The sequence below is a fragment of the Pseudopodoces humilis genome, chromosome 2 (genome assembly GCF_049639895.1).
Source record: "Pseudopodoces humilis isolate 2021_Gansu_Grassland_sample_001 chromosome 2, ASM4963989v1, whole genome shotgun sequence".
Taxonomy (NCBI): domain Eukaryota; kingdom Metazoa; phylum Chordata; class Aves; order Passeriformes; family Paridae; genus Pseudopodoces; species Pseudopodoces humilis.
Window position 1 is genome coordinate 90,095,124 of NC_142201.1, and position 26,704 is coordinate 90,121,827.

At 42.5% G+C, this 26,704-nt stretch overlaps 1 protein-coding gene across 1 annotated transcript; it reads left to right on the forward strand.

Annotated features, from left to right (window-relative positions):
* Positions 1–2,565: 2,565 nt before the first annotated feature.
* CD58 (CD58 molecule) lies at positions 2,566–25,782 on the forward strand. Its single transcript, XM_014253483.2, has 8 exons — positions 2,566–2,640; positions 11,708–12,001; positions 12,644–12,898; positions 14,870–14,971; positions 17,275–17,337; positions 17,500–17,556; positions 21,757–21,825; positions 23,624–25,782. The coding sequence occupies exons 1-8, from the start codon at positions 2,604–2,606 to the stop codon at positions 23,635–23,637; spliced, it is 891 nt and encodes a 296-aa protein (XP_014108958.1). The 5' UTR covers positions 2,566–2,603; the 3' UTR covers positions 23,638–25,782.
* The last annotated feature ends 922 nt before the right edge of the window (positions 25,783–26,704 follow it).

The window sequence follows — 26,704 nt, forward strand, 5'->3', positions numbered from 1 at the left end:
AGCACTGCAAATATCCTGTTGTCAAGTGGAAATCTCATCACAGGAAAATTCACTTAGCCTGGAAAACTAATTTTTGATACTGGAAACAATGCAATTGGCATAGCAGCACCTTGGGGGAAGCTAAGTGTAAGCTAAGCAAATGATGACTATTTAAAACCTCTCCCTGTGGCCTTTGAACTTGAAGAAGGACATTAAATACACCTTCCTTAAATTCTGGATCCCCCCTACTGCTAGAATACTTGATCTCAGAGCTCCTGTATTTTCTGTCATTTGCCTGTGAAGTAGAAACCATGTCAAGCATGTAGACTCCTGTGTATTGTTCCCAGGACTGACAGAGGAACTGGGATTAGTTCTCATCTCAACAAAAAGTAATTTGAACTCTTGGCTTTCAGAAGTGTGTCTCAGCAATGGCAGAGCAGGATGTATGCATTAAAGATTGTCTTGGCAACTGAGGAAGGGAAAATATGGGCAAGTCTGCCTGGGTACTCTGTCAGGAAAGGAGGAAAACCAGCAATCTGAGTTTTTTTTGAGTACTTTATGGATCTTTCACCTGTATAAGTATACATAAGGGAGAATGCATCCTTACCATGTATTACCAAGTAGAAGAACCTAGTTGAGGGCACCAGCCTCCAAGTTCAAGTTTCTCTCTCAGTTTCTCTGCCCTGTGAAGCCCTAATCATCTTCTACAATGTGGAGCAGCTCAGTAGGAACATAGGCCTGCCTTAAGAGCATGTGGGTGACCTCCGTGGTTCCTTCCACCCTAAAATCACCTGTTTCAAAGTGAAACTGCTTCAAATTTCTCTCTCCTAACCTCAGACATTTCATGACCTGCAGGAAAGTTGTAGTGTGCAAGCATCCTCCCAGCCACAAGATTCAATCCAAAGCCTCTGACATCTTGAGAGAACATTTTACCTGAGAAGAGGATGAGTCAGCAGCACAGAACAGGTGCTCCTGCCATGAGAGTGCTGAAGGAATGTGGCCATGTTACACTTCTGGCATAAACACTGTGACTCAGAGCCTTCACAGCACAGGGAGCTCCTTTGGATGCTTGTCAAAGATTAAGAACAGAGGGGAAAAGGTAACCAATGGACAGAAAAGCTCTGTGTGGGTTTCTGTCACTGAGCAAAAGGAATTTATGGGATGGGCCTTCATTTGTGAGTTGCATGTCATGATGTTCCAACACAGCTATGGAGAAAGGATCAGTATTATTCTGTTTTTGTAAGAACTGAACAAGACAGCATTGCTCAGCTCAAGATGCAGCATCATTCCACCTCATGCAGCAGCCATCAGTGAAGAGTAAAAGGAGCTTACAGTAACTCCTAGAAGGAAGGGGGAAAAAATCCCTGAGTAGGAATAACTTCAGTGCTTACTCTGGAAAAGGACCTCTGCTTAGAGATATCAATGGCTGCCAATTTTTTTCAGATTCTGTTGTGTGAAGTGCAAAGCTGAGGTCTCTCAAAGGGATGGTGAACAGCCCAGCACAGCTGCTTGTCAGTGAATGTGTGGGCCAAGTGCACTGGGAGAGATCTGACTGCGAGACAAACCTGTGGTGAGAGCCTCCCTCACAGCACTGTGCTGTGCTGCTGTTCCCCAGGACAGACAGACAAGCTGCTGAGAGCTGAGCATTGAGGCTGTAGGGTCTGCACCTGGACCCTTCTCAGCCAGGGTAAAGCACTGTGAGTGGGATACAGGCGAAGGAGGTTGAAGCCTCCACTCACAGCAACTCACTGCCATGAAAGGAAAGCTTACTCACAGCTGCCGCTGGAATATTTGTCAGAGTAGCAGTTTTTTAACAGTTGCTGAGTACTTACGTTTTCCAAACTGTTGTGGTATTTTCCCTTTCTTCCTCAAAAACACTCAGTAGTGTCAAGAGGCCAGTCATCCATGAAACAGAATTTAAGTGTGTTTGAGTGTGAATGGGCTGTTGAGCAGCTGGTGTCAGAGAAAACCCCTAGAAGTCAGAGCTGGTTTTGTTCTATTTCTTTTCCTTCACTCACCATCCCCAGAGAACAACTTCACCTTGGGTGGAACAGGAGAGCATGGCCAGACTTAGCCTTGAGCCCACCCCTCAAAAGGAAGCATTGCCAGGTGTCCCTCGAAGAGAACAGTGGACATTTTTGGGAGTGTTAAACACCAGGTTTCAGGGAGCATTAGGAGCCGAGGTGTCCCTGTCCATGGCAGAGGGGTTTGAACTGACCCAAACAATTCTGCGATCATTTTCTAAGGCGGCAAGCTGCTTGCTGAAATTCTCTCTTCACCTAACCTGCGCAGCTCCCACTCCACACTAAATTGATTTACTTTCAGCTTTTCAATTATCAGAGATGAACCTCCCTGATGGAAGAGCAACACGACAACTTCTGTTCGCACCTGCTGGCGCTGCGCCCCACGAACCACAAGCCCCTATCGCGGCACCACCTGGCACTCCAAGGCCCCGCATGGCATCCCACACCGCACAGGATGTGCCCCCGGGGGGCGGCTGAAGGCCCTTTTCCCCACTCCCCGAGTTCCCAGAAGTGCCCACGGGGAGCTCCCGGCGGAGGGCCGGGCTGGGCGGTGCGGGGCGGGTCTTGCTTTCTCTTCGGGCAGTGATCGCTCGGGCAGCGATGTGGCTGCCGCTCCTGTGCCTCACGTCCGTCCTGGGTAAGCTGTGAGGGGGCGGTGGGGACCCTTCCCGACTCCTTCGCTTTCCATCTTCCCTCTCTCCCTCCCGGTCTCCGTGCCCGGGGCAGCGGGAGCGGGGCACCCTCGGCCGCCGCTCCCGGGGCGTTCGGACGGGCGCTCCCGGGGAGAGGCGGGGGCGAGCACGGCAGGGATTTGGGAGCGGGGAGAGGTTCCGGGGATGCCCTGGGAGCTGCCCCAGCCGCCGCCATCCCCCCACGAGCCCGGCGACAGTGGCTCCCTGCCCAGGGCCCTGTGGAGCCGCGTCCCTCCTGCACCGATAGCTGCGATTACACAGCGGCCTTCAGCACGTTCTGGAACTCCCCATCCCGTTCTCGGCAGGTTCCTGTGCCCCGTTTGTTTCAAACTTGCGTTAACGGGATACTTAGGTGGGGATGGGTGCGAGTTTTGTGGTACCCACGCGAGGGGTGTCGATTCCTGCCCCAAGGTTACCCTGCCCTGCGAAGGAAGCAGCTCCACAGCACACGGGCAGCCTCCTCCTCCTCGTACCGCTCTGTCCGGAGGTGTTAAGGAAGTCAGGAAATCCCTTTTTATTGTAGAAATATTCTTGTCTGTTTATTTTGTATTCTGTGTTCGTTTTTGCTCATGGACAAAGCAGCGAAGTTCTCAATCGTTTTGTGCTGGTCTGGGGCTTTTTTAGAAGTTGGTTTTGTTTGGTTTGGGTTTTGTTGTTGGCTGGTTTTGCTTTGTTTTTTTGTTTGTTTTTTTTGGGTTTTTCAGGGGGGTTTGGTTGTTTGGGTTTTTTTGTAGAAGTAAGTTATTACTATTAACTGCTGTTAAAATAATAATCAAAGGCCTTCTTAATCCAAATTGCCACTGCTGTGCCTTAGGAGCATAATCCTTACATGCACAGCCCTTGCACTGGGCTGTGAACATCAAAATTTCTTCATTCTTGAAATTGAACATGGATGTACAAACTTTCTTGTTGTCATCAGAGCGAGCTGCTATTGCTAGGTGTGCCAAAAAGCGTGATTTAATCTATGAAGAATTTATCAATCCTCTAGTCTAAAGGATTTCTTCTGACTGAGTTTTGGGTTGTTTTTTATGGTTTTTTTTTTGCTTTGGGAGTTTCCTGAATGTGCCTAAAATAGGAGCTATTGTATCCCTCTGTTTAAAAAGGAACTTCTCTGCTGCTGAGCCTTCAGAGCAACTCCCTGTGATTTCCTCCTCATACCATTCCAGAAGTCTTCAGCTTGCTTTATTTAATTGTTATGGAGAGATCCAGTTCTGTAAGAGAGCACTGGGGGTCCAGGTGTGCAGGGAGGACCAGTGGAGAAGCCAGGACATTGCACACTTGCATGAGTCTGCCCATGTTAAGCCTTAGCTGCAATTTCTTACCTCACCTGCAGCGCTTTTGCAGAGATTTCTAAATGAGTGTGACTAAGGCATGATTAACTGGGTATGTTCTTCTAACTTTTTCTGTGAGTCAAGACACTTTATTACCTTGCTTTATCTAAGTTGGTGTGCTGCTGCTGCTGCTCTGCGTGTCTCAGTCCACCTACTATATAGACTTACATAGAAAAAAAAGATTCCAGGTTCCAAAGAACATACAATTCAAAGGAAGATGTGATGGTACTTGGACAACTGGAGAGGGTAATTGTGGCGGAAAGTATCATAATGTCATCCTTTAATGAAAAACTTAGGTAGTTCTGTTGTCTTCTCTGTAAAACTTTGATTCTAAAGTGGTTGGTTGAGGCAGGAGATCAGGAATGCAAACCCTTTACTGTTGTTCACTAAGCTAAATAGGCATGGTTTCACACCATGTTTTTTGTTTGTAAGCTTGCATTATTGCTGTTATTTGTGTGTTGACTGTGTGTAAATGTTTAGTGTTAATTTTAACAAGGTAAAATAATCTATCATCTATGTGAAAATTAAGACCATGAAAGGCAGACTGATCTGCCCAAGTACATGAAGTAGATCAGCAGCTCTTCAACTTGGCATGCAAATTTCTAGCCTTGCAAGCACCTGTTCTAAACACCAGGATGCTGTTGGAAGATCCTCATCCTTTGTCAGCCTTCTCCTCCAGAATCGTTTCTCCATCCAAATTCAAAGCACTGCATTTATCCCATTCACGTTACTGAATGTCTGGAGTAGGGGAGAAGATCATTCCTCTGTGGAAGCCAGAAGTTGCAGTGTAGTTTTGGGTGTCTTCAGAATTCCTACTCACCACATGGGGATTCCTGCTTTTCACAATGCCAGGCCAAGTCAGTTTTTCATCTGATGGAACCTCAGACTTGTCAATTACAAGCCTCGCCTCAAGGCTGTGGAAGGACTTTGATTTTAGACCTACCAAGAGCATGCTTCTTCAGTTGTTGGAGGTTCAAGACAAAACTCTGTTCAGATTTGGGACTCTGGATGTTGTATGTGGGGGGGAAAGAAAGTAAATGTGGTATTTGTGGCCTAGTTTGGTGAAGGAACCCACAGAGAGAGACCTTTGTGTCCTCCCTGTGGAGGAGGTGGATAAATAATACCACACCAACAGGAGTATCACAGTGCAAGCCACACCTGTGGGGATGTTCTGTAGCACTGCAGATGGCAGCCAACTTCTATTTCCTTCAGCTGTGTCAGCATCCTGCCCCAAAAGCAGAGGGGATATGGGAAGTAAGCTGGATATGTGAACTAGAGCACCTAGAAGCATTCTGCGTCTGCCGTGAGGCTCATCTGAAAGCTACACAACTTTCAGTGTTCTGAGCAGCAACCCTTTGTTATGCACTATTACTGCCTTCTAGTTCTTGCATATTTAGATGGATTCCTTATTGCCATTTCCATTGTATGTTTGCATTAATGGTTGCTTCCTTTCTCAGTTTACCTTCTTAATAAAAATTGAGTTAAACTGAGAAAACTTGGTTCACCTAAAAGCAGAAGTTGCCTCTCCAGTGCTGAACATAGACTAACAACCTGAGAGCTGATAAAAATTATTTTTCTTTCATACTACTTCTGAGAGTGACCAGCATAGAAACCAAACTTCCCTCAATATGGCTTTTTGTGTCATTAGGCAGTTCAACAAGTATGGGCTAGCTTTTATTTTTTTATTATTATTTTAAAATTACTTGGATTTTTTTTTCCTCTATATACACAAATATATGCTCCTTTCTACATTTTTATTGATCAGAAAAACAACTGGGATTGCTCAATGTTTCTTCTGTGTCTCTGCACTCAGTGAGAGGTGTTGTGGGAGCTACACTACAAGTCATTGTGATGAATGTGGGAAAATCTTGACACGTAACAAATTCTGCTTGCTTACGGAATGTGATCATTTTGTGTGTTGCTAATAGAAATTATTAAACATACATTATTTAATTTTTTTTAAAATAGTATAAATGGAAAATTCAGTTATCAGCACTGTGAAGCTGACACCTGCTTGTGTTGTCCTGTCTTGAATCTTCCTGAATAAACAGGAAGTTATAAATTCCTCATAGAGGAAAAAAAAATCAAACCTCTGCCCTCTGGTTAAAAACTCTTGATAAGAGCTGAGGTTGTTATGTCATATCAAAACCAAAATGAAACAATATTTTTTACCAAAATGAAACAATATTTTTACCATTGCTATTTAACACTACAGGATGAACACAGTGACAAAAAATTATGATAGTTTCTTGCCTTAGTGTGATTAATGGTCTTAGACTTTAGAGAGCCAAGATCATCTCTGCATTGCATATACAGACTCCTTTGATCCAGAGGGTGTTAAAGGTGTTAATAGAAAAAAAAAAAAAGAAAGAAAGAAAAAGTTGGTGTAAGTTTGTTTATTTTTGTTTTTTTCCTTACTGGTACTCCTTTCTGCTTACAGCCTCAGGAGAACCTCTTGGCCCTGTTGAGGGTGGTGATAGAGGGTTTGTAAGAGACAGAGGTGGTAATTTGGAATCTGTTTAAGCTGGTGTTGTCACAGGTCAAGAGTAGTTGCTGTCTGTAGCATCAGTTTGGGCCATCCTTTATAAGTAGAACTGCAAAGATGATCTGGCTAGAAATTAACCCAACTGAAGGAAAGAGTTACCAAGACAGATTATTCCTCAGTGCTGTTGATCACGGAGCCTACATGAAGACTGTGCTTGTACAGCATAGGAAGTGCTGCTGTCTGGACGCTGGGAATAAGTGACCAGAGGATTTGAAATCATAGAGTGGTTTGGGTTGGGGGAGGCCTCAGTGACCATCCAGTTCCAGCCCTCTGCCATGGGCAGGGATATGTTCCACTAGACCAGATAGCTCAGAGTCCCATCCAGACTGCCAGGGATGGGGCATCCATTCTCTGGGCAACCTGTTCCAGTGTCTCTGGACTGCTTTCAAACTGCTGCTTTTGTTCATAGCTCAAGGCAGGCTTAAATGCAAGTCAGTTCTGTCCCTAAGCAAGGCCTAGAGACTGTAAATAATCAATAATCTGCAGGACACAATGATCCTTCGTAACAGTTAACCACTGCTAAAAGTGGCGATTCTCAGTCCTCTCCCTCCCTTGCCTGTTCCAGTGGCCAAACACCCTCTGGGTGAAAAGCCGTTTTCTAATATCCAACCTAAACCTCCCCTGGCACAACTTCAGACCGGTCTCTTGGATCCTGTCACTGGTCACCAGAGAAAAGAGATCAGTGGCTGCCCCTCCTCTGTGCTTTTACTGTCATTCTTCTGCACTTAGCTCACTTCTGCTCCATTCCATGCACGAGCCCTGGTGTTCCCACCTTCTGTGTGTTCTTTTGTTGTTTCTTTAGCTGGAGTCGGGGTGTGTATCAAGTACAGTCTGTCAGCAGATTGTTCTGTCTGCTTGCCTATTTCACTGCAGGAACAGGCAGACAAAAAAAGGGAGAAGGAGGAGTAGGTAAGTTAACCCTGTGTTTTTGGTCACCAGCATAGTTTAAAAATAACTGGGTAACCTCTACATGGGAATGCTGCCTGTTATTGGGCCCTTGCTGAGGGATATGACTGAAGGTGTGGATTTTGTGGTGGGGAGGGACCCAGGCTTGTTGGTAGTTGCCACCCTTGGGTCCTGACTTTGTTGATTGTAGAGCTCTGTAGATGCAACCCCATATTGTCCAGGGGAGGAACACACAAGTCTGTGAACGTGCTGCAGTGTGCAGGAGAACACCTCTGCTTTGGATGTTACATGTAGGATTTGCATTCATTCCTGCACAAGTCTGATTTTATCTTGCAACAGTCTGGGCTTGTTGTCAACCACGTTCTCTCTCTCCTGGCTGTAGCTTTTGCCTGTGTTTTTACACCATGGGTCTAAGTGCTTTCTTACTGGAGTTTGGGAAGTGGGTTGTGTTTGTGGCCTGCAGGGGAATTAAGAGGACTATGGTTGGTGAGTATTCTCATAGTCCTTCTGGACTGAACATTTATTTCAGGGTTTTATGCACCTGGTGGTTTTGAGGATTAGGAGGGAATGTAAATGTCTGCTGATTAAAGTTGCTGGAGGAATTCAAAATTTTAGAAAAGCTGAAGAGAGGGATAGTTGGGAAGTTACAACAAATAAGAAAAAAATCTACTCTTTAGAAATCCCTACTCCTGAAGCAAATAGTTCCTTGCCGTAAACTAATTAATAAGGACTTTTCCACTCAATTTCACCAGGTGGAATGTTAGTGTCTTAATGGTAATAGGAGAACCTAGCTGCTGCCTGTACAGACCTAATATATACCTATGCATTTCAAATATTTGAGACCAAAAATATTAATGTTAGCATTAAAAATAAAAAGGGCTTAGTTTACAGATATTCTCCAAAATAACTAGGCTTTACATCAGCTCCAAGAAAAATAGTGAAGAAAGTCAAACCAGGTAGAGAAATACAGTAATGAAACATTTATTGCTGGTAAATGGAGTATTAAGTTCTACTTAGTCTGAACTGGATATGGATACCTTTAGCCTGCTAAAATGCTGAAAGAATCAGAATTAGTCTGGGGGGAATTAAAACTCAAATACAGCACTGAGTTGTGTGGGACTGGCTGCTGGAGTAGTGGGAGCAGAAGATGATGTAGACAAGGTGAAGTGGTGGGTTTGTAGAAGAGGCTTTGCCCACACAGTGTTAGCTCCTCTTTATCTGTGCCACTTTGAGCATGTGATTTGACTGGAAGGGAAGAGCACAAAGACTTGGCATAAGAAGGAATTTGGGGTGGGTTTTAGGGGATACAGGAGCAGGTATTCTAGTGGTTTCTGTAGAAGCTACTGGAGGCCTTAGCACAGCACTATTGTGTTATGTGAACTTTATCTTGGAATAATAGAGAAAAAGAAAGAGAAATGAAAGAAAAGGCAGTTCTCACCTCCCAGAAAGGGTGTGTGAGAGTGTTTGGTTATCACTTCTCCCTCTTTGCTCACCACTGTGGAATAGGAAATATGTTTCAATATAAAATGAAGCAGAAAAGATGGTGAAGGGTTTCTTAGGAATTTAGAAAGCATGATGACACATGCTTCTTCCAGAAGCTGAAAGATGTGTGGTTATGACCTCATGCAACATTTCTGTATGATTTCTTTGAAAAAACAAAGCTGATGGCACTGAGTGGGAGGCTTCTTCATGTTTTCGCTAGACCAGTGAAGCAGGGAATAAAAACAGAGACTGGATGTTTTAAGGTGGGAGGGAGATGACAGTTATCCTTGAGGAATAACCTTTTCAGTGTCTTGCTGCTGGGAGCCCTGAATGCCTTTGGGCAGGAGCACATCAGCTCCTTGCTGCCAAGCCTTTGTTTCACCAGCCAGCAAGAAGAGAGCGTGCTGAGGACAGCAGTGCCCCCCTGTGCCATGTAGAACCCATGGAGAGAAAATGTGGGTTTTTCTCAGCTCTGCTTTCCTTCAGTCTCACTCCTGGGCTTGAAGAAGCAACAATTTTGCCCTCATAACTCCAGCCTAGCACTTATGACTAACTGAAAGAGAGTTAAGACGTGGAGCATTTAGCTGGATCAACACCCAAATGTAGGAAGTTGTAAGTGGTTGCCTGAGCAGTGGTGGCTGTCCTTGGTCATGTTCTAAGTGCCCAGCAAGCAGCTGCTGTCCTTGCTGAAGGCTCTTGTCAACAGCCACTGTGGTTTGGCTTCATGCTCATGTCAGGCCACCACAGCCTGGTTGTGTCTTTGAGCCAAAACAGGCACATTCTACCTTCTAGAGGCAGAATTTCACAGTGAGGAGGGAGTTTTTCTCCAGACTAGGAATACTATAGGTCCTTTGGTAGTGAGTGATGACTTCTTGAGGAATATGCACTCCTGGAAATTGTCTTTATAAAACAAAGGTTTCTAACAAGACTCCAGGCTTCGTCAGATCAAAGTGTTCCATCCTACCCAGCATCTTGCAATCTTGTGGTCTCCAGACACAAAGTCTGGAGTTTGTGAGATCTTTTTTCTTCTGGAAATCATTAATTGAGATAGGTGGAAAGAGATGCTCAAGTAAAATGTTTAAATCTGCCTGAACAGGGTAGAATACAAAAAAAGCAGGTAGGTTGTGTTGACAAGATGTGGAATTTGATAGCTTACCCCAATTACTTCTACAATTCCTGTGCCTGGAAAAGGCAACTCTGTAAGTGCAGACAACAAGAAGTTGCAACTCCAGTGGTGCGAGAAGAGTGCTTTCATGGGTAAATTGCAAGGAAATTGGATATTCCATAAAAAGTAAGGCATGGAGAAGACATGTATGTGCGGTTCTCTAGCCAAGCACATGGAAGTGAGTTTCTATTGTGTGTGTTCATTGTCCTGTCAGAGAAAGTCTGTGTTTCTGTGGTGTGGAAGAAAAGCTGACGAGCACTGTCCTTTGCCAGTGGGAAAGGAAGGTCTAGCTGACCTTCTGTTTGTCAGGATATAGGAATTGGTGTGTCCTTAAACTGATGCCATTTAGGAGTAAATAAAAATGATAAAACCCAGAATACTAGCTGTCACTTGGAACCAGTTGGCTTGAGGAGTAGACATCTGTAATATTTGTTTCACCATACATAGCTACTGTTTAAGGGGAAGTTTTACATGGTACAGATTGGGAATCCTGCCTTAATATGAGACCTCATTTGCATTTTAACCATGCGCTTCCTTCAACTTAGAAGTAAAAAGTTACCAGCTACTGTGGACCAAAATTGATTCCTAAATATAAGTGTAACTTGAAATTGATACCAAAGTGTTTTTGTCCATGTTCCTGTCTGCCATGGCAGTGATCTTGAAATTCTTTTAGAGCCATTTGGAGCTATTTGGAAGTGGGAGGTCTTTGCTGAAGACTGAAGCAGAGACACAAAGATGCTGATGGTTTAGAGGTTGTGATCCCTTCCCTACAGCAGGATTTTCTCTGTTAGATCAGCTGTTTGGTTTTTTTCCTCATAAATGTAGCTGATTCCAATGAAAAACAGGGAAGAACTCTTACCTCTCTTCTGTTGTGTTTTATTTATTTATATTGAATGCCAAGACATTTTTAGCAGAATGTAATTGACTCGAAATGGAGAGCAGTGGAGGTCTGAACAGCTTCATCCTTGCTGGGATGCTATTTCACATATATTGGCTGTGAAATAAACTTGCTTAAGTGACTTTTCAAGGGAAATCCCTAATACCCCCATGACTTCAGAGCAGGTGCGTTGGACTCAGTAGAAGTTTTGCATCTGAAGTATGCTTTTTACTAACTGTGAATATCCATACTGGAAAAATTGCAGTTTATTTGATCATCAGAACTTCAGTCTGGGTGTTCTGCAGCAAGATGCTAAAACAGATTTTTGTGGTGACAATTCTTCATTTAATATTTTTCACCAGCTCATGGGCAGGAGGCCTAATTCAAGTGAACAGAGGGAAAGTGCTGAGGATAGAGGGAAAGTACTGAGGATAGAGGGGCTTAGGATAGGGAAGATCATTGGGGCAATTACTCTGCTTGGGACCAGAATGTGGAAACTGAATTCTTTTGCTGTTCCTGTCATACCATTGTGCTGACAGCCTGGGTTTGGGTAATTCTTGACTGATGTGTACCTTAGTTTGCAACTTTGTGATGTACTTCTAACCTAAATTTGAATGTATCTGACATTGCATATGGCATTAGCCAAGCAGTGTTTTATAAAATAATTGTTGAAGTAACTTCTTCTTTTTCCCCCCTCCCCTCATAGTACACATCTACTGTAAGGACGTAGTTGGCATCGTGGGAGAAAATTTTACTTTTCCAGTACAAGCAGACCAAAAAATAGTGGAAATTGTCTGGAAGAAAAACAAGGATAAAGTGGCTGAATGGGAAGGGCAAAACAAACCGACATATTTTGGTCCTCTCAGCAGCAGGAGTGTACTTAAGGAGAACGGATCCTTGACTATAATTAACTTGGAGAAGGATGATGCTGGCACATATGAGTTACAGTACTGGGATTCTGTGAAAGATCACTACTTAAACTTTGTACTTGTTGTGTTAGGTAAGTACTGGAAGAACTGCATAAAGAATATGAGCCGCTATTCACTTTAAAATGTCTAGAAAAGGCATTGTATATTTAGTAGGGAAGCAAACAGAAATAGAGGGGGCTGTTCTTTGTCTCTATTTTTGTTTTGAGCAAATTTTCAAAGGTGGCATCTCATTTGTGTGCCCATCGTTACTCACCTTGGGATGACTTCTAGGGCATGTGTAGATGGCACGTCACACTTTCAAGTAGACAACCAAACTTTTTGAGCAAACTGACCAGGTAATGCCAGGCATTATGTATCTGTTAAATATATTCCTGCAGGCATATTATACATGCCTGAATATCTGTGGCATCATCCTGTGCAGATCTACTCAGCCTCACTAGCAGTCTTTGGGCAATATATGTGATCAGTGTGTCGATTAGTCCTATGGATGGTGAACCATGAGGACTCTTGGACTAGGCCTGGGAGAACCACAAACACATTCAGAAGTCAGGTCACTTTCAGAAACACATTTCTCTCCCATGCACATGTGGACATACCCTCACACTTCTGCCTACACACTCTTCTGCTGCTTTTGTTGCTCCGGCCCTTGTCCTGTGCTGAAATTCTATATAGTTTATAACTAAAGTAATACAGAATGTTTTCTCTCCTTCTAGATTCCCTTCCAGAACCTGAAATAAGTTGCAACAGCAGCAGTGGTGAACTTGTATTAAACTGTATAGCACATTTCCAGAGACCTCTGAATTATGCTTGGAAGCTCAGTAACAATCCACACAGCTATCAGAACCAGAAGCTTTCCATCCCTTTGGAGAATGTTGATACTACCACCAAAGCTACATGTATCATTCAATTTTCACAAACCGAAAGAAGCTCTGAAATCTCTTTGATTCAATGCGTGCCAGAAGGGAAAGGTAATAAATGTGTCATGTAGCAAACACAAGTCTGAGAGGCTTGTTTGGGAAACAGCATGGCCTTTGCAAGATTTCTCTTGACTTCCCAGGAAGTTGAATTTAAAGAGTCTAAAGCAAAAGTGATTTCTGGGCTAAAAGTGCGTATAAAGTTTGTGAAAAGTATGAGGATGAAAGTTTGATCCCTGTGGAAAGATACTTTTTTTGGGATCTCCACATAATAAATCCTTTAGCTGTGATTTGATTGAGTATTAATAAAGATTAGAAGTCATAGAAGATCTCTTCTGAACCTTCTGGCCTTATGTAATTAATGCTAACAACTTGTCCTCTTTATACTGCTCTCCATGAATTGGAGTGAAACTATTCAGCCATTACTTAGTAGCCATAAGATAAAATAATTTCTCATGTAGCATGTGCATGAGTCACAGTCCATGACCACAGTTCTTTCCTCCTTCATAGAGAGGTATAAGATAGAAAAGAGGGTTTTCTTCCTGTTGCTTATTGCTTTGGGACAGACCTCAGCTTGAGGCTTGAACTTTTAGGGTTTTTTTTAAATACAGAGGAAGAATATGTTTGGAACCATCTGGTTTGTAGGGTGCATAAGGTAGTCCCTGAGTGACAAAATTTCTCATTTCTCATGCAAAAATAGTTGTCATGGTTTACTAGCAGAGAATTCTTCCTTTATTGGAGAAACTTGTTAGAAATGAGGCATGTAGTGGGTTGAGCTTGGCTGGCTGCCAGGTGCCCTTCAGGCTGATCTGTCACTCCCCATCCTCTGTGGGTCAGGGAGGAGAAAATATGACAAAAGCCTCATGGGTTGAGGTAAGGACAGAGAGAGGTCATTCAGCCATTACTATCACAGGCAAAACAGACTGAACTTTGGGAAAATGAGTTCAGTTTATTGCCAGTCAAAATCAGAGCAGGATAATGAGAAACAAGAGAAGATCTAAAACACCTCCCTGAAACCCCCTCTTTCTTCCCAGACTCAGCTCTGCTCCCAGTAGCATTACCTGATATTGGTAATGGTACCAATGAGCAGCACAGGGGGATGGGGAATGGGACTTGCAGTCAGCTGTCAGCTCATTACACACTGTCCTTCCTCCTCACACTCTCCCCTGCTCCATTGTGGGGTCCCTCCCACAGGAGACAACCTCCGGGAACTTCTCCAACATGAGTCCTTCCCACAGGCCACAGTTCTTCACAAACCTCTCCAGTGTGGGTTCCCCACAGGGTCTCAAGTCCTGCCAGTGAACCTGCTCCAGCGTGGGCTCCTCTCTCCATGGGGCCACAGGTCCTGCCAGGACCTTGCTCCAGTGTGGGTTCCCATGGGGTCACAGCCTCCTCTGGGGATCCACCTGTTCTAAGTGGGGTCCTCCATGGGCTGCAGGGGAATCTTTCCTCCAGCACCTGCACCTCCTTCTGCACAGACCTGGGTGTCTGTTGGGCAGATTCTCTCACGTATTGTCACTCCCCTCTCACCCTTGCCGTTGTTGTCCAGCAGTTTTTCCCCTTTCTTAGAAGTGGTATCCCAGAGACCCCACCACAGCCACCAATGGGCTCTGCCTTGGCCAGCAGCAGATCCAGCTTGGAGCCACCTGGCATTAGCTCTATCTGACATGGGGGCAGCTTCTGGCATCTTCTCACAGAAACCATCAAGACCTTGCAGTGCAAATCCCATACACGATAGTTGCTGAAATTTCATTTATTTGAAATCTGGCTCAGCCTTTCATAGGCCAAGAATTGGAATAGCCATTGCCTTTCAAGTGATGATGTGCCTTCACTGAAATGAAGTCCTTAACATGTAACTGTCCTGGAGATGGCTTCAGGTTTTGCTAATAACTGACTCTGGTGCACTGATTTATTGAGGTTGCTTTTTAAAAAATAGCTATAAAACATATTTGAGGCTGTATCTCCACTGAACTAATGTATCATACAGTTGCTTTTTAACTAACCGGTCTTTATTTTTTTTTAAAGGAGACAGTTCTCACGGAAGAAACAGAGGTGGTCTTTTAGGAGCTTTAGTCCTTACTGCAGCTGTTATCCTAGTATTAAGCCTAATATTCCTGCACAGGAAAGGTATGTATAACACTTCCTAACTGAGCTTTATGTGCTTCCAGATTATGATCATCTGAGGTTCTGTAGAATGTATGACAATTTTTGGCCATCAAAGGTTTTGTAAAAACAGTAGAAGAAATAAGTCCAATTTAGGCAAAAATTAATAGATTTGAAGGAAATAATGTACTGAACTTTCTTGCATTCTGACACTGGGCTCTGAGTCCTGGGAAGCACTGCAGTTTGCATTTGCATAGTTCTCCTTCAGACTGGGTGTTTGATTTACAGTGTTTCTACTTACCAAGTATTTGTAGCCTCACCCGTTCCTTCACGAGTCTGTTTTCACAGTCGTTTTTGAGAGCATTATAAAGCTGCCCTCAAGATCACATTTACTGTTGGGACAGACTTATACCAGATTTGAGTATCATATGCCAAGCCTTACCTGACAACTCAGTGTGGTCAGCTGATAAAAGGGACCTTCTGTGCTTCCTGGAAGCCTGGATTGCCGTCATCTTGGAGTTCCGTATTTGTTTTTCGATCCATGCCTACACAGATTTCAAGTATCTTCTTTGTAAATCTGATGTTTTAATCAGAAATAGTAATTATAGGCTATCACTGTGTATCTTTTTCTACCACATTTTTGGGTTTCTGTGTTAAATTGTCTTCTGATTTGAAAAAGAGGAGTACACCATCTTTTCTCTTTGTGTTGGAGAGAGTCCCAGACAGGAATACATTTCTTCATCCTATGCATGCTCTGCCTGGAAGATTCATGTTGACTTCTAGATGGGGCCACATGCAGGGTGAAGAGTACTGGATGCATCTCCCATCTGGGAAGGACTAATTGATGATATTCTGATCAGGACATAAGTAGATATAGATTGCATGCAGACCTTTTGCTTTCCTGCTCAGTGTCCATTTACTTTCTGTTGGTATGGAATCATAGAATAAACTAGGTGGGAATACATCTCTGGAAGTTTCATCCAACTTACTGCTCAAAGCATGACGAACTTCAAAGCTACATCAGGTTGCTTAAGGCCTTGTCCAGTCAAACTTTGAATAGTTCCAAGGGTGGGAATTTCCCAGCCTCTTTTAGCACATGTTTAAGTGCTGAATCACTCTTGTAGGGAAGGATATTTTCTGTTAGGGATTGCCCTTTGGCAACTGGTAGCTGTTGCTTCCTGGTTTTTTGTTCTGTACCTCTGAGAGGGGTTTCCTTTGTTTTCTCTAGTTAGTTGTATACTGCAGTTAGACGCCATCCTCTTATCCTTCCTCTTGAGGCTGAACAAACCCAATTCTCTCAGCACCTCCTAGCACAGCTCCTGTCCCTAGACATCTTGCCCTGTGGACATTTTCTGGAGTAAGTTCAGAAAGATGGTGTTTTTACATTAACTGGGAGACTAAAACTAGAGAGAGTACTCCACATGTGGTGTCCCAAATATTGAACAGAGAGGAGGAATTATTTGTGTTGATGGGTTGACTGCGTTTCTGCTAACACAGCCCAGTATTTGGAAGTCTTCTACTGCAAGAGCGCATTTTTCTGAGTAATGTTGGGCTTTTTCATGCTTTCAGGTCCTTTCCTGCAGAGCTGTTTCCTAGCCAGGCAGAGCCCAGCCTGTAGTGGTCTATGGGGTGACTTAAGAGATTTAGGGCTTTGTTTTTTGCCTTTGCATATCACATCTTTTCTGCCAGCATGTTTCTCCAGGTTGTTTAAGTCAGTTTGAGTGGCAACCCTGCCTTCCAGCATGTCCCCTACTCTCCCCACTTTGATGTCATCTGCAAACTTTCAGACAGTGCCTTCTATGTCCTTGTTCATGTTGGTGGTGTTAAACAACACTGCTGTTGCTGTTAATTCACAAAGAATGTCAATCAAAACTGATCATCAGTTAGAATCAAAACAATTCAGTTACTTCCCTTGAAACAATGAGGGTTTGAACATGCAAGAAAATAAACCTGTTTTAACTTGGTGGGATAAGCATTGCACAAGTGTAATCAAACAGCAGAAGTTTGCTGTTTTAAGCACAAGACATTATCAGAAAATTTTAAAGCTCCACCTTAGATTTGATTAGATGTGTTCTGACTTGCTGTTGCAGGAGATCCATTCTGTTGATCTCTTACTGACTGTCTTTCCCTCAAAACAGTATTTCATTCTCTGTTCTTCCTCCAAGTCAAGTATTCAGTTGCATGTTCTCAGTGAAATGCATATTTTTTTTTTTTGGTTGGGGGTTGGAGAGGGGGATGAAGTGGATGGAGGCCGTAAACAAATTTTTAAAGGTACAATACTTTATTTCTGAGTAATTTCTCCAGGTATTCTATTTATTTTTGTACAGGTATAATTAAACTTAAAACAAGAAGAAGGACTTCTCAGAATAAGAGTCCAGTGAATGGATCAGGTAAGAGAGTGTCACGAATGTGTGGAAATCAGACTGGTGCTTGGTCTGGGCTTGTCAGTTTTTATTCTGTGTCAGTGCAGTCTTTCATTGGAGAGGTAAAGAAGTTTTCTTTCCATGTAGTTACTTTTTCCCCCTTTCTAAAACAAATTAATTTCTTTATAGGAGAACATGAGCAACTTTTCCCTGGGAATGGCCAACAACAGCCTAACTCAGAGGGAGGTAAGAAATCTGTATTGGGGTATTAATGTTTTTGAACACCTGCTCTTGGTTGGAGCAGGGAGTCTGATTTCCTCTTTCCTTTTATGGCAGGGTCTGAGCTTTTGAATTGGTTCTCAAAGTGTGCACATGCAGACTCAAAATCTCAGTTGAGGTCCAATATTGGATGATTGTAGGGACTTGCAGTTAGTGAATGTGTTAGTGGGGCTGACAAAGTTACTGACAGTGAATAGCCTGAGATTTTCCTGGTCAAAAGCTGTCTTTGGAGGTGAATTATTTTTCTAACAATGGAGAACTGGGGCTGGCCTCAGGATGAGGGCTGCAAAAGTGCATGCTGTAGGGCAATCTGTCATTCCTCTCTTGCTGTCCAGATCTCTGCCTGGGCTTCTGCTGTCCATTCTAATCTGCATTGAGGATTTTTTGGTTCTTTTTTTTTTGTTGGTTGGTTGGTTGGTTGTGGATTTTTTCTTTCTAAGGGTTTTGTTGAAGAGTTTTTGGGTTTTTTTACTTCCTTAATTTGCAGCAAGATTGCGCTATTTTCTGGGTTCCTGTGTGTTGGGGTGTGGAAATCACTCTGTATGCTGAGCAGCTAAGGAAGGGTACAACTCCTTTAGTCTATGCCCCTTTCATAAGAGTGAATTTGGCTACCATTTTCTAGCTTTAACATGTACAAGTTTTGTTGCTAGGACTGTGGTCTGTTTTTAGGAACCAAACAAAATTAACCCCCAAGGCAGTCAAGAAGACTAGGGAGAGCAGGGGAAGATTCTTTAAAAATGTTCTGTTACCGGACCAAACATTGTTTCAGTGGGGAATGGCCAAAGCTCCTGCATCAGGTGGCAGGCTCAGTGCCCTCCTGGAATGTTCTGAGCTCACAGTGCCTTCATGTAGGGTGCTCAGTCTGGTGCCTTACATTTGTTACAGCTGTGGTTCTAGCCCATGGTTCAGAGACTGCTGAAGTCGAGACTGTGGATGAATCTGAAAGTGAGAAAAGGAGGATGGGTAGGAAAACCCCCCCAATAACCCCCGCAAAAGACCTCATTTGGTACTGCACTTAAATTTTCTTTAGAATGTTTCTATTAAAGATTCTTTAAGGTCTGCAAAGAGGAAGGGTTTAAAGTTACAGTGTTCGTGGAACACAAAGATGAAGTAAAAAAAGTAGATGCAGATTCTCTTCTCAGCTGTCTCTGGCTTTTTATGGCAGATCTGTGCAGCTTTACCAGTAGATCTACTTCAGCAAGACTTTTGTGAAGTTGTAGGCATAAATATAAACATTGTTGGTCATGGTCTGGGACCTTAAGTGGTTACTGGAGGGAAGTTGAAATTAATTGTGAGTCCTTAAATTGGCATAACATAGTGGTTCACAGGATCATCTCTTAAAAATGAAATTGTCACTTTAAGGCTGAGTTGCATATTTTGCAGACTGTTGTGCTACCTCCATACATATTCCAGGAAAAGGATTTCTGTTTTCTTGCAGCTGCATTTTCACACATTGTTTATTGTGAGAATGAAGAGCCTGAAGCAGGTTACTAGTGAGATGGAGCCGTAGAACAGAGGAACATGAAGGGGGGAAAGTAATTTTGCACATGGCCTTTTGCAGTCCAAGTCATATTAGCATGTTCTCAGTATAGAGTTTACTATTCCCCTTTTGGCCTAGAAGAACCTATTGCCATAGGAACAGTAAATGTTGATGGGTAGATCACTAGAAGACAAATCAGAAAGACCTGGAGGCTGTGTTTGGGAAACAGCACAGAGCAAACATCTTCTTGGGGCTTCACGTTCCCTCTTGATATGATGAGAATGATGCTACTTTTGCTGGGTTTGCAGAGCATTTTACCATATATGGGAAACAGAAGTGAGCATGGAGGCAAGATAAGAGCCTCAGCACACCAGTTTAGAGATGCTTACCAGCTTGCAAAATTTGTATTAGGGAGATGAAATGTGCTTCTCTAAGGAATGAAGCCTGCTATATCTTCCACTTGCTTTATGCTTTAGGAAAGTCTTTTGACTGCATTCATCAGGCAGTTAAGCAAAGCTCCAGTTTTGTTTTCTTAGTTCAGTCGCAGTAAATTTCAAGGAAGTTCTGGGACTTGTATTTTTCCTAGAAGTTCTTTTAACTCCAAAGGGCTAATGAAATTGCCCATTATTGTTCAAGTCAAGAAAATGAACATTATTGTTCAAGTCAAGAAAAAATGTCAGTTTTTTTCCCCGGTTGGTTGCACTAGTGATTCATTCGCTCACTAACTCTTCCACCATTTTCCACAAGTAGCTGATAATAAGGGGTTGGAAAAGTTTGGTTTCCCTTCCCTGTAAGGGAAAAAAAAAATCACCAATGATGACAATAAGGAAAAGGAAACTCAGAAACATTCAGAAGCCCCCAGAGTTTGCTGCTTATTCTTCCTGCATGTATTGTAATGGGTATAGAAGAGCTTTCTTTCATCTGGAGAAGTAGGGATTGTGTAGATGATGGCGAAGGTGTGGTGCACTGCAGAATTGTGTTACCCCTTGTGTAACTATTTCCATATACATAGACATGGGTATGGGAAAATGAGACTTATTTTATGCCTGTCTTAAAGTGGAAAGGAAACATGCAGTTCAGGCAAGAGAAAAATCAGATCCATAGGTAAAGGTTAGTTTGGACATGAGATGCAGAAAACAAAATCCTTTATTTTGTTGCAGAATAGAATAGAAACATCAGGACACCTCTGTGCAGTACACCCAGCAGCACCTGTGGGGAACAGGCAGTCACTTCTCTATGGATGGGAAATAGTAGGCTAGGCTATGAAATGTGAGTTTCATATTTCATATTTCTCTGAAATGTGTGTACAAAGCAATTTCAAGCAGGGCTTTTGCTGACAGCACAGCAGTACTTAACTTGCAGAGAAGGTGTGCTCTGAGCCCTGGGCTGCACAGAGCAGTGGCCTGTGCTGGGGAGGGGCAGAAGCAATGGAGTGTGCTCCTGAGGGACTACAGTTCTTCTCTGGTCTCTTTTCAGACAGACCAGAATGAGGATGACAGTGCCCTGAAAGACAATCAGATAGTTAAGAATGGTGTAAATCAGGAAGGCCTGTTTTAGGGAGCAGTCAGTGCTACTGACCCAGTAGGCAAACTGGCCATGATTCCTTCATAGAATCATAAATCTGGTGAGTTGGTAGGGACACATCAGGAACAACTCCAGCCCCTGGCCCTGCAGATGACACCCCAATAATCACACCATATCCCTGAGAGTGTTGTTCAAATGCTTCTTGAACTCTGTCAGGTTTGGTGCTGTGACCACTTCCCTAGGGAGCCTGTTCCAGTGCCCAACCACCCCCTGGGGGAAAAACTTCTTGATATCCAAGCTAAACCTTCCCTGACTCAGCTTCATGCCATGTCCTCGAGTCCTGTCACTGGTCATGAGAGTGAGGAGATTGTTCCTGTCTCTCCTCTTCCCCACACAAGGAAGCTGTAGACTGTGGTGAGGTCTCTCTTCAGTCTCTCCTCCAGGCTGAACAAACCAAGTGACCTCAGCCACTCCTCAGAAGGCTTCCCCTTCAGAGACTTCACCAACCTCATGGCCATCCTTTGAATGCTCTCCAGGAGCTTTTTAATGTTGTGTATATTTATTTTTTTATATTTTCTATTGTGTATTCATGTAGAGCTGTAACTAGCAACTCAGTCTGGTGCAATAGAGCCATACCTCGAAGCTGAGCAAGGCAGGGGACTGTATTTGTCTTCTTATCTCTCTGCAGACACCTTAAAGAACAGCAGCTTGCTGGCCAACCATGCAGATGACCACAGCATAAACAAAGGAGATAGATATATATATAGATAGATAGATAGCTAGATAGATAGATAGATAGATAGATAGATTTATTTATAATATATATAAATAAAAAAAAGTGCCTGGGCCGTGAGCAGTCTTTCTTCAGTGAGACTTTTGCCAAATGCCACCTAATGGGTGGCACCATGGGCGCTGAGCGCTTCCTGTGCTTGGCCTCTACAGCATGTGTGAGGGACTGTGACGAGAATGCAGAGTCAGGAAGGGAGCAGAGAAGGGAGGCATTGAATGGTGATCCCATGGGAGTGGGACATGTTGGTCAGGGTTATGATTGTTGCCAAACAAATGGCCCAAATCTCAGTCTGATCATTCTTGATCCATCTGGGGCAGAGAGGCAGAGTGTTGTGAGGTCCAGGATTGTCTGAGTATCACCTTTATCCTTGCAGAAGTGACTCAGGATGCAGGAGGTGGAAATGGGGAGCCCCTGAACAACTCTTCCAGCTGCAATAAAGAAGGTATGTGAGCGTGAAGCTCTCGGTCTGGGAGTGTGCTGACTGACACAGAGGTTGACTGTGAATAATTTTCCTTTCTTGCAAAAAAAAGGAAAAATGTCATTTTGTCTGTCATACAGTTCTTACTTGAGTGGTGTAACTGTGGGCATCTCATACTGGTTTCTGCTTTTTGTATTGCAGGTGAGTGGTCACCAAACTTTTTGTGATTGTCTACCACATCAGTAAAATACTTTTAACATGCACACCCAATTTATGTATATTTATATGTTATATACAATTATTACCATACTGAAGTATTATATACATTATAAAACATACACAAAATTAAAAAATCAAAATATGATAATGATGAAGTAAATACTATTTTTCTTTTTAAAATTTTATTACTGGTGCAAAAATACTTTTTCCCTGCACCACAATGGATTGCCTTGTGCACACCCACTTTGGAGCCTGCTGGTGTAGATAATCCATTTAAACATTCTCAAAATGCACAGCAGTGTGAAAGCAAGTGGCACCTTACTGCTGCAGAGTTGTTCTGCCAAGTTTGATACTTCTGTTGAATTACCAGCCAAGCAATCACATCTGGTTTATAAATTCCAATTCTAATATTTTATCTATTTATATAATAAATTCTGGTATTTGCTGAAAACAATGTTGAAAAGAGATGTGCAAAAATCTCCAAATGTGAGGAAACATGGATGAATGGAAGGGTAGGAGGGAATTAGGACTGAATATAAAAAACCTGACTCAGTGATGCAGACAAAACTGCTGATGAATCGATCACGAAACCAGGAAGCAGACTTAGAACAGGCTGTGTAGCTGCAGAGGAAGCTGTGGTGTGTCATAATAACTGAGTCAGATCCTGTTAGTTAACAGTGAGTAATACTGAAAGCCAAATGAAGTAACTCGGTGTCTATTCCTTCTCCATGTGACGTGCTGATTTGCTGGGCTAAACTCTGCTCCTGCCTCACCTTTAAAGGTTTAGCGTCTCAAACTGGTCGGTTGTTATGTCATGCTGAGGTGCCAGATGCAGCCGTGCTTGCTTTGGTGCTGCTTGCAAACCATGTGAGAACAGAACATTTTGTGTGTTTTGTAGGGGTATGAAATGCTTATCCCTGAAGATGTAAACTGGCAGAACCCTATTTCATATTCAGACCCTTTCACTGCACAGACACAGGAAAATAGCACACACACACACACACAAAACTGGCTTTTTGATCATGTTCTTTAGTATCATCATATAGTCTTGAACTTCCTGCACTGTAACTTTCATTTGCCTTCAGTCTCCTTGCTTGTTAAATAAGAGCTGTATTTTCAGCCCTCAAAGGAGAAAACTCCAAAATCACCTGACATTACTGTGTGAAAGAAATAGCAGCAGCAACACATGCATGTGTGATGCACAGCTCATACTGAGATTATAGACATAAAATGTTTGAATAGAAGTGGTGTCTTAAATTACCTGATTCTGTGATCCAAAGTCATGGAGTCAGAACAATTTCAGAGGTTACCAGCTACTTAACAGGTGGGTGTCAGTAAGTACTAAATGTTCTAAATGTAGTCCAGTTGCAGAGGAACGTGCCTAATCATAAGCAGGTAATTTGGATAAAATGTTTAGTGGCTATCAAATCACTGGTCATGCACCTGCTCTGGCTGGGTTGTTACAACTCATGTGACAGTGGGAGCATCTTCACAGCACCTCATTAGTATTTAAAGCTTGCAGTATTCTCATGTAGTTAGTTCAATCTCTAGAAGAAAATACATAGTAATTTACCTGTGTGCTTCTCTTATTCTTTTGTTTCAGATGTTAAAGCATAAGCAAATAATTGCTTTGTTGCCCAAACAAATATGGAAGAGAAGCAGTAGAATTCAGTGATAAAGGAGGTGCCACCTTTTCCCTTGAAGGGCTTCCACAAGCAATGAAGTTGTCAGAGCTTCATCAAGACGCACTTTGAAGACAGGCTGAACTCTTTCCACTACCTGTTTTTCTTTCCTCAGGAAGGAGAGCCTCATTTTCTAGTGCTACTATTTGAAGACAAATAGGCCAAATCATGGACAAAATATTTTGAATTGTTTTGTATATGGTTTTAACAAACAGTGCCCTACTAACACACCAAACCTTTTTGTAGTTGATATTAAGAGATTTACAAAGTTTTATATATTTGCATGAATGTGGACAAATCAAAAATGGATCAGCTTTCTACACACTTTTTTATCAGTGCTTTTTTGCAATCAGAAAAAAACCTTCATCCTTCAACAGGCCCAGATAGGTGGAAGGTTGCATTTTCTAGTCTTGGTTCTAGACAAAGCTATGTCCTGTAGTTGCCAGATGCCTGGCAAATTGATCATCTCCTCACAGTGGTTCATTCTGTGATAAAACTGCATTTCAGCTCGTTGTTGCACTGGAACAAAGCTGCTATTAACAACAGTTTCGGGCTTTTCCTAAAGCTTTTTATATTTTTTTAACTTTTAAGACTTTTCTTTTTAAGCCTTAGCTCTTTACATTTTTCTAAGAATGTCAGTTCACTTCTAGTCATTTATAGGAAATAATAGTATGTTTTTAAGTTGCTTGAGACTAGAACAAAAACATGAAAACTGAGATAATTTATATAATGAAGCTCAAAAACAATCAAAAAGAAAACCACCATGCATTAATGTTTAAAGAACGTCAAGCTATGGAGTGTTTTTCTTTACGTGTACATGCTGATTGTTCAGTTGAAAGCCAGTTCATTTTTAACTTGGTATGTGTAAAGAATCATGAAGGTTTGACACTGGTAACCAAAGATTAAGAAGCTTCAGCTTTCCTCCTGTTTCAACTTATGCCCTTTCCACTCCCACAATTTCTTCTGCTACTTGGAGCTGTACTGCATGAGTGTACAGATTGTTCACTGTACAGTGTACAAAAGTTCAAAAGTAATTTCTGGTAGGACTAGAACTTTTACTTCTACTGCTGTCTGTAAATATTTATAATTTATTAAGAAAATACTCAAGATGTAAGAAACTTTGTCATGTCTATTTGTAATATATACATGCAATTTTTATTTATCCTTAAGAGTTACTAACTGATCCCAAAATAATCTTAACCCAAAGTGATGTATTTTATATGTTTTTCCATTTGTTTGTTTTGTTTGTTTGTTGTTTTTTGGGGGTCAGTATTCCTGACCCAAGTGTCCTTCTCCATTCCACCTTGAATTAATTTATCAGGATAATGCTGTCTTAATAACTTTTTAACAAGTCTCCACACAAAGATATCTTTTGTCATGGTTATTGTGGTAAAAGTAAACCTATAGTTTGTTTGCCTCCTTGGGCAAAGTCCTATTTTCTGTTATTAATGTGAGAAATATTTGTTTAAAAATGACTGGTGGAACTGTCTGAAATTGCTTCCAGAAACTTTGCCAGTTTGTGTAATGCATTCATCCCATGCAATTTAATACTAAACAACACAGAAAGGTCTCGCATAGTGTGGTTTTGAAAATTATTTGACACTTGGTATAACTGACATTGTTTCCAAAGCAAGAAGCAACATCCTTCAAAAATAGTAAGCAGTTGTGGTTAATTAAAGTTGCTGGAAGTCTTAAGACCGGTTTGTGGAATTCTGGAGCTTGATAGAAGTAGAAAAACCCATTTACATGGCAGGCTGACATAAGAGCAAGAACTACGGGCTCTACAGTCTCACACTGCCAGCTTTCACCCTTTTTCCTTGCAGTTTCTTGTGTGCATGAGAAATTTCTGGTAGACGTGCAAACTGCAGTTTTCAAAGTAACACTGAAGCTTTTTTTTATTATTATTGGTATGGTTGTTTCTCTGGGTTTTATGAGGGGTAGTTTTGTTTTTTTTTTCCTATAAGGGTGTGAAGTCAGACATTTGGGAGAATAAATTCACCTGACTTCCTGCTGGTTTTGGTGACAGTATTTGCAATGCCATTCCCTATGTCCTTCTCTTCAAATGTCTCCTAAAGTAACTAAAGAATAAATTTATTTTTTTTTCTGAGAAAAGCTTGTGTACGATCTTACTTTGCAGTGAATGGAAAAATAGGCAGTTTCCAATAACAGAGAGTAGAAGCTTGCTCGAAATGCAGTTATTTTTGACCTGTGAACAACTTGAATCCAGGAAATGCTGACTGTATTCCAGGAAGTGAGCCTGCCCTCCAACATCCTTGATGCTGGTGGTAAGACCTGTTTTAGCTAATAAGTAAACTCACAGTGAGTAGAAGCTGCTGCTAAGTACCTGTGCTCCTAAGACACAGCCTGACTGATTCCCTGGTCCTGACTCTCCTTTACACTAGCTTTAACCTATGAAAGCGGTGCCTGCAGGAGATGGTGCTCCTAATTAATCCCAGAATTGATGAGCTCAGAGCTCAGTATCTGCTGAAAGTGTGGATTTTAGTCACGAAACTCGTCCCACAGTTGTGCAGGCAGCTTTGTGTTGTGCTGACATGCCCAACTTTCAGTTGCTTGCAAACACACTATGCTGGATCTCCCTGTGCTGGTTGAAAAGTTGTGTCTTCCACTCATTAGCATTGGCTGTGCAGCTGTTGGGAGCAGTCTCTAACAGATTCCACTGTGAAAGCAGTCCTGTGAGTTGAGACAGCCTTTATCAGTGCCTAAGAAATAGCTTCATATGAGAGGATTGGCTTCTAGGAGCAGGACTGCAGCAGAAGCTCAGGACAGCAGGAACACCTGCTGGCAGCATGGTTGCCTTATGAGCAGACTTGTATCTGTGCCTTAAAACCAGGGACTGATTGTGCCTGGCAGAGTGCAAGAAGGTGACACACACACCCTGTGTGGCATCATGCTGCTGCTGGAACACAGGTTTGCAATCCTCTTCAAGCAGTAGCAGTGCAATTTAGGGACACCCAAAGCAAAAAGGTGAGGTGAGTGTGTCT

Excerpts from the sequence above, each read along its gene's own strand:
- CD58 (XM_014253483.2), top strand. The coding sequence starts at position 2,604 with ATGTGGCTGCCGCTCCTGTGCCTCACGTCCGTCCTGG. Across the intron at positions 2,641-11,707 it reads GTGCCTCACGTCCGTCCTGG|TACACATCTACTGTAAGGAC; the intron begins GTAAGCTGTGAG and ends CTCCCCTCATAG. Across the intron at positions 12,002-12,643 it reads CTTTGTACTTGTTGTGTTAG|ATTCCCTTCCAGAACCTGAA; the intron begins GTAAGTACTGGA and ends CTCTCCTTCTAG.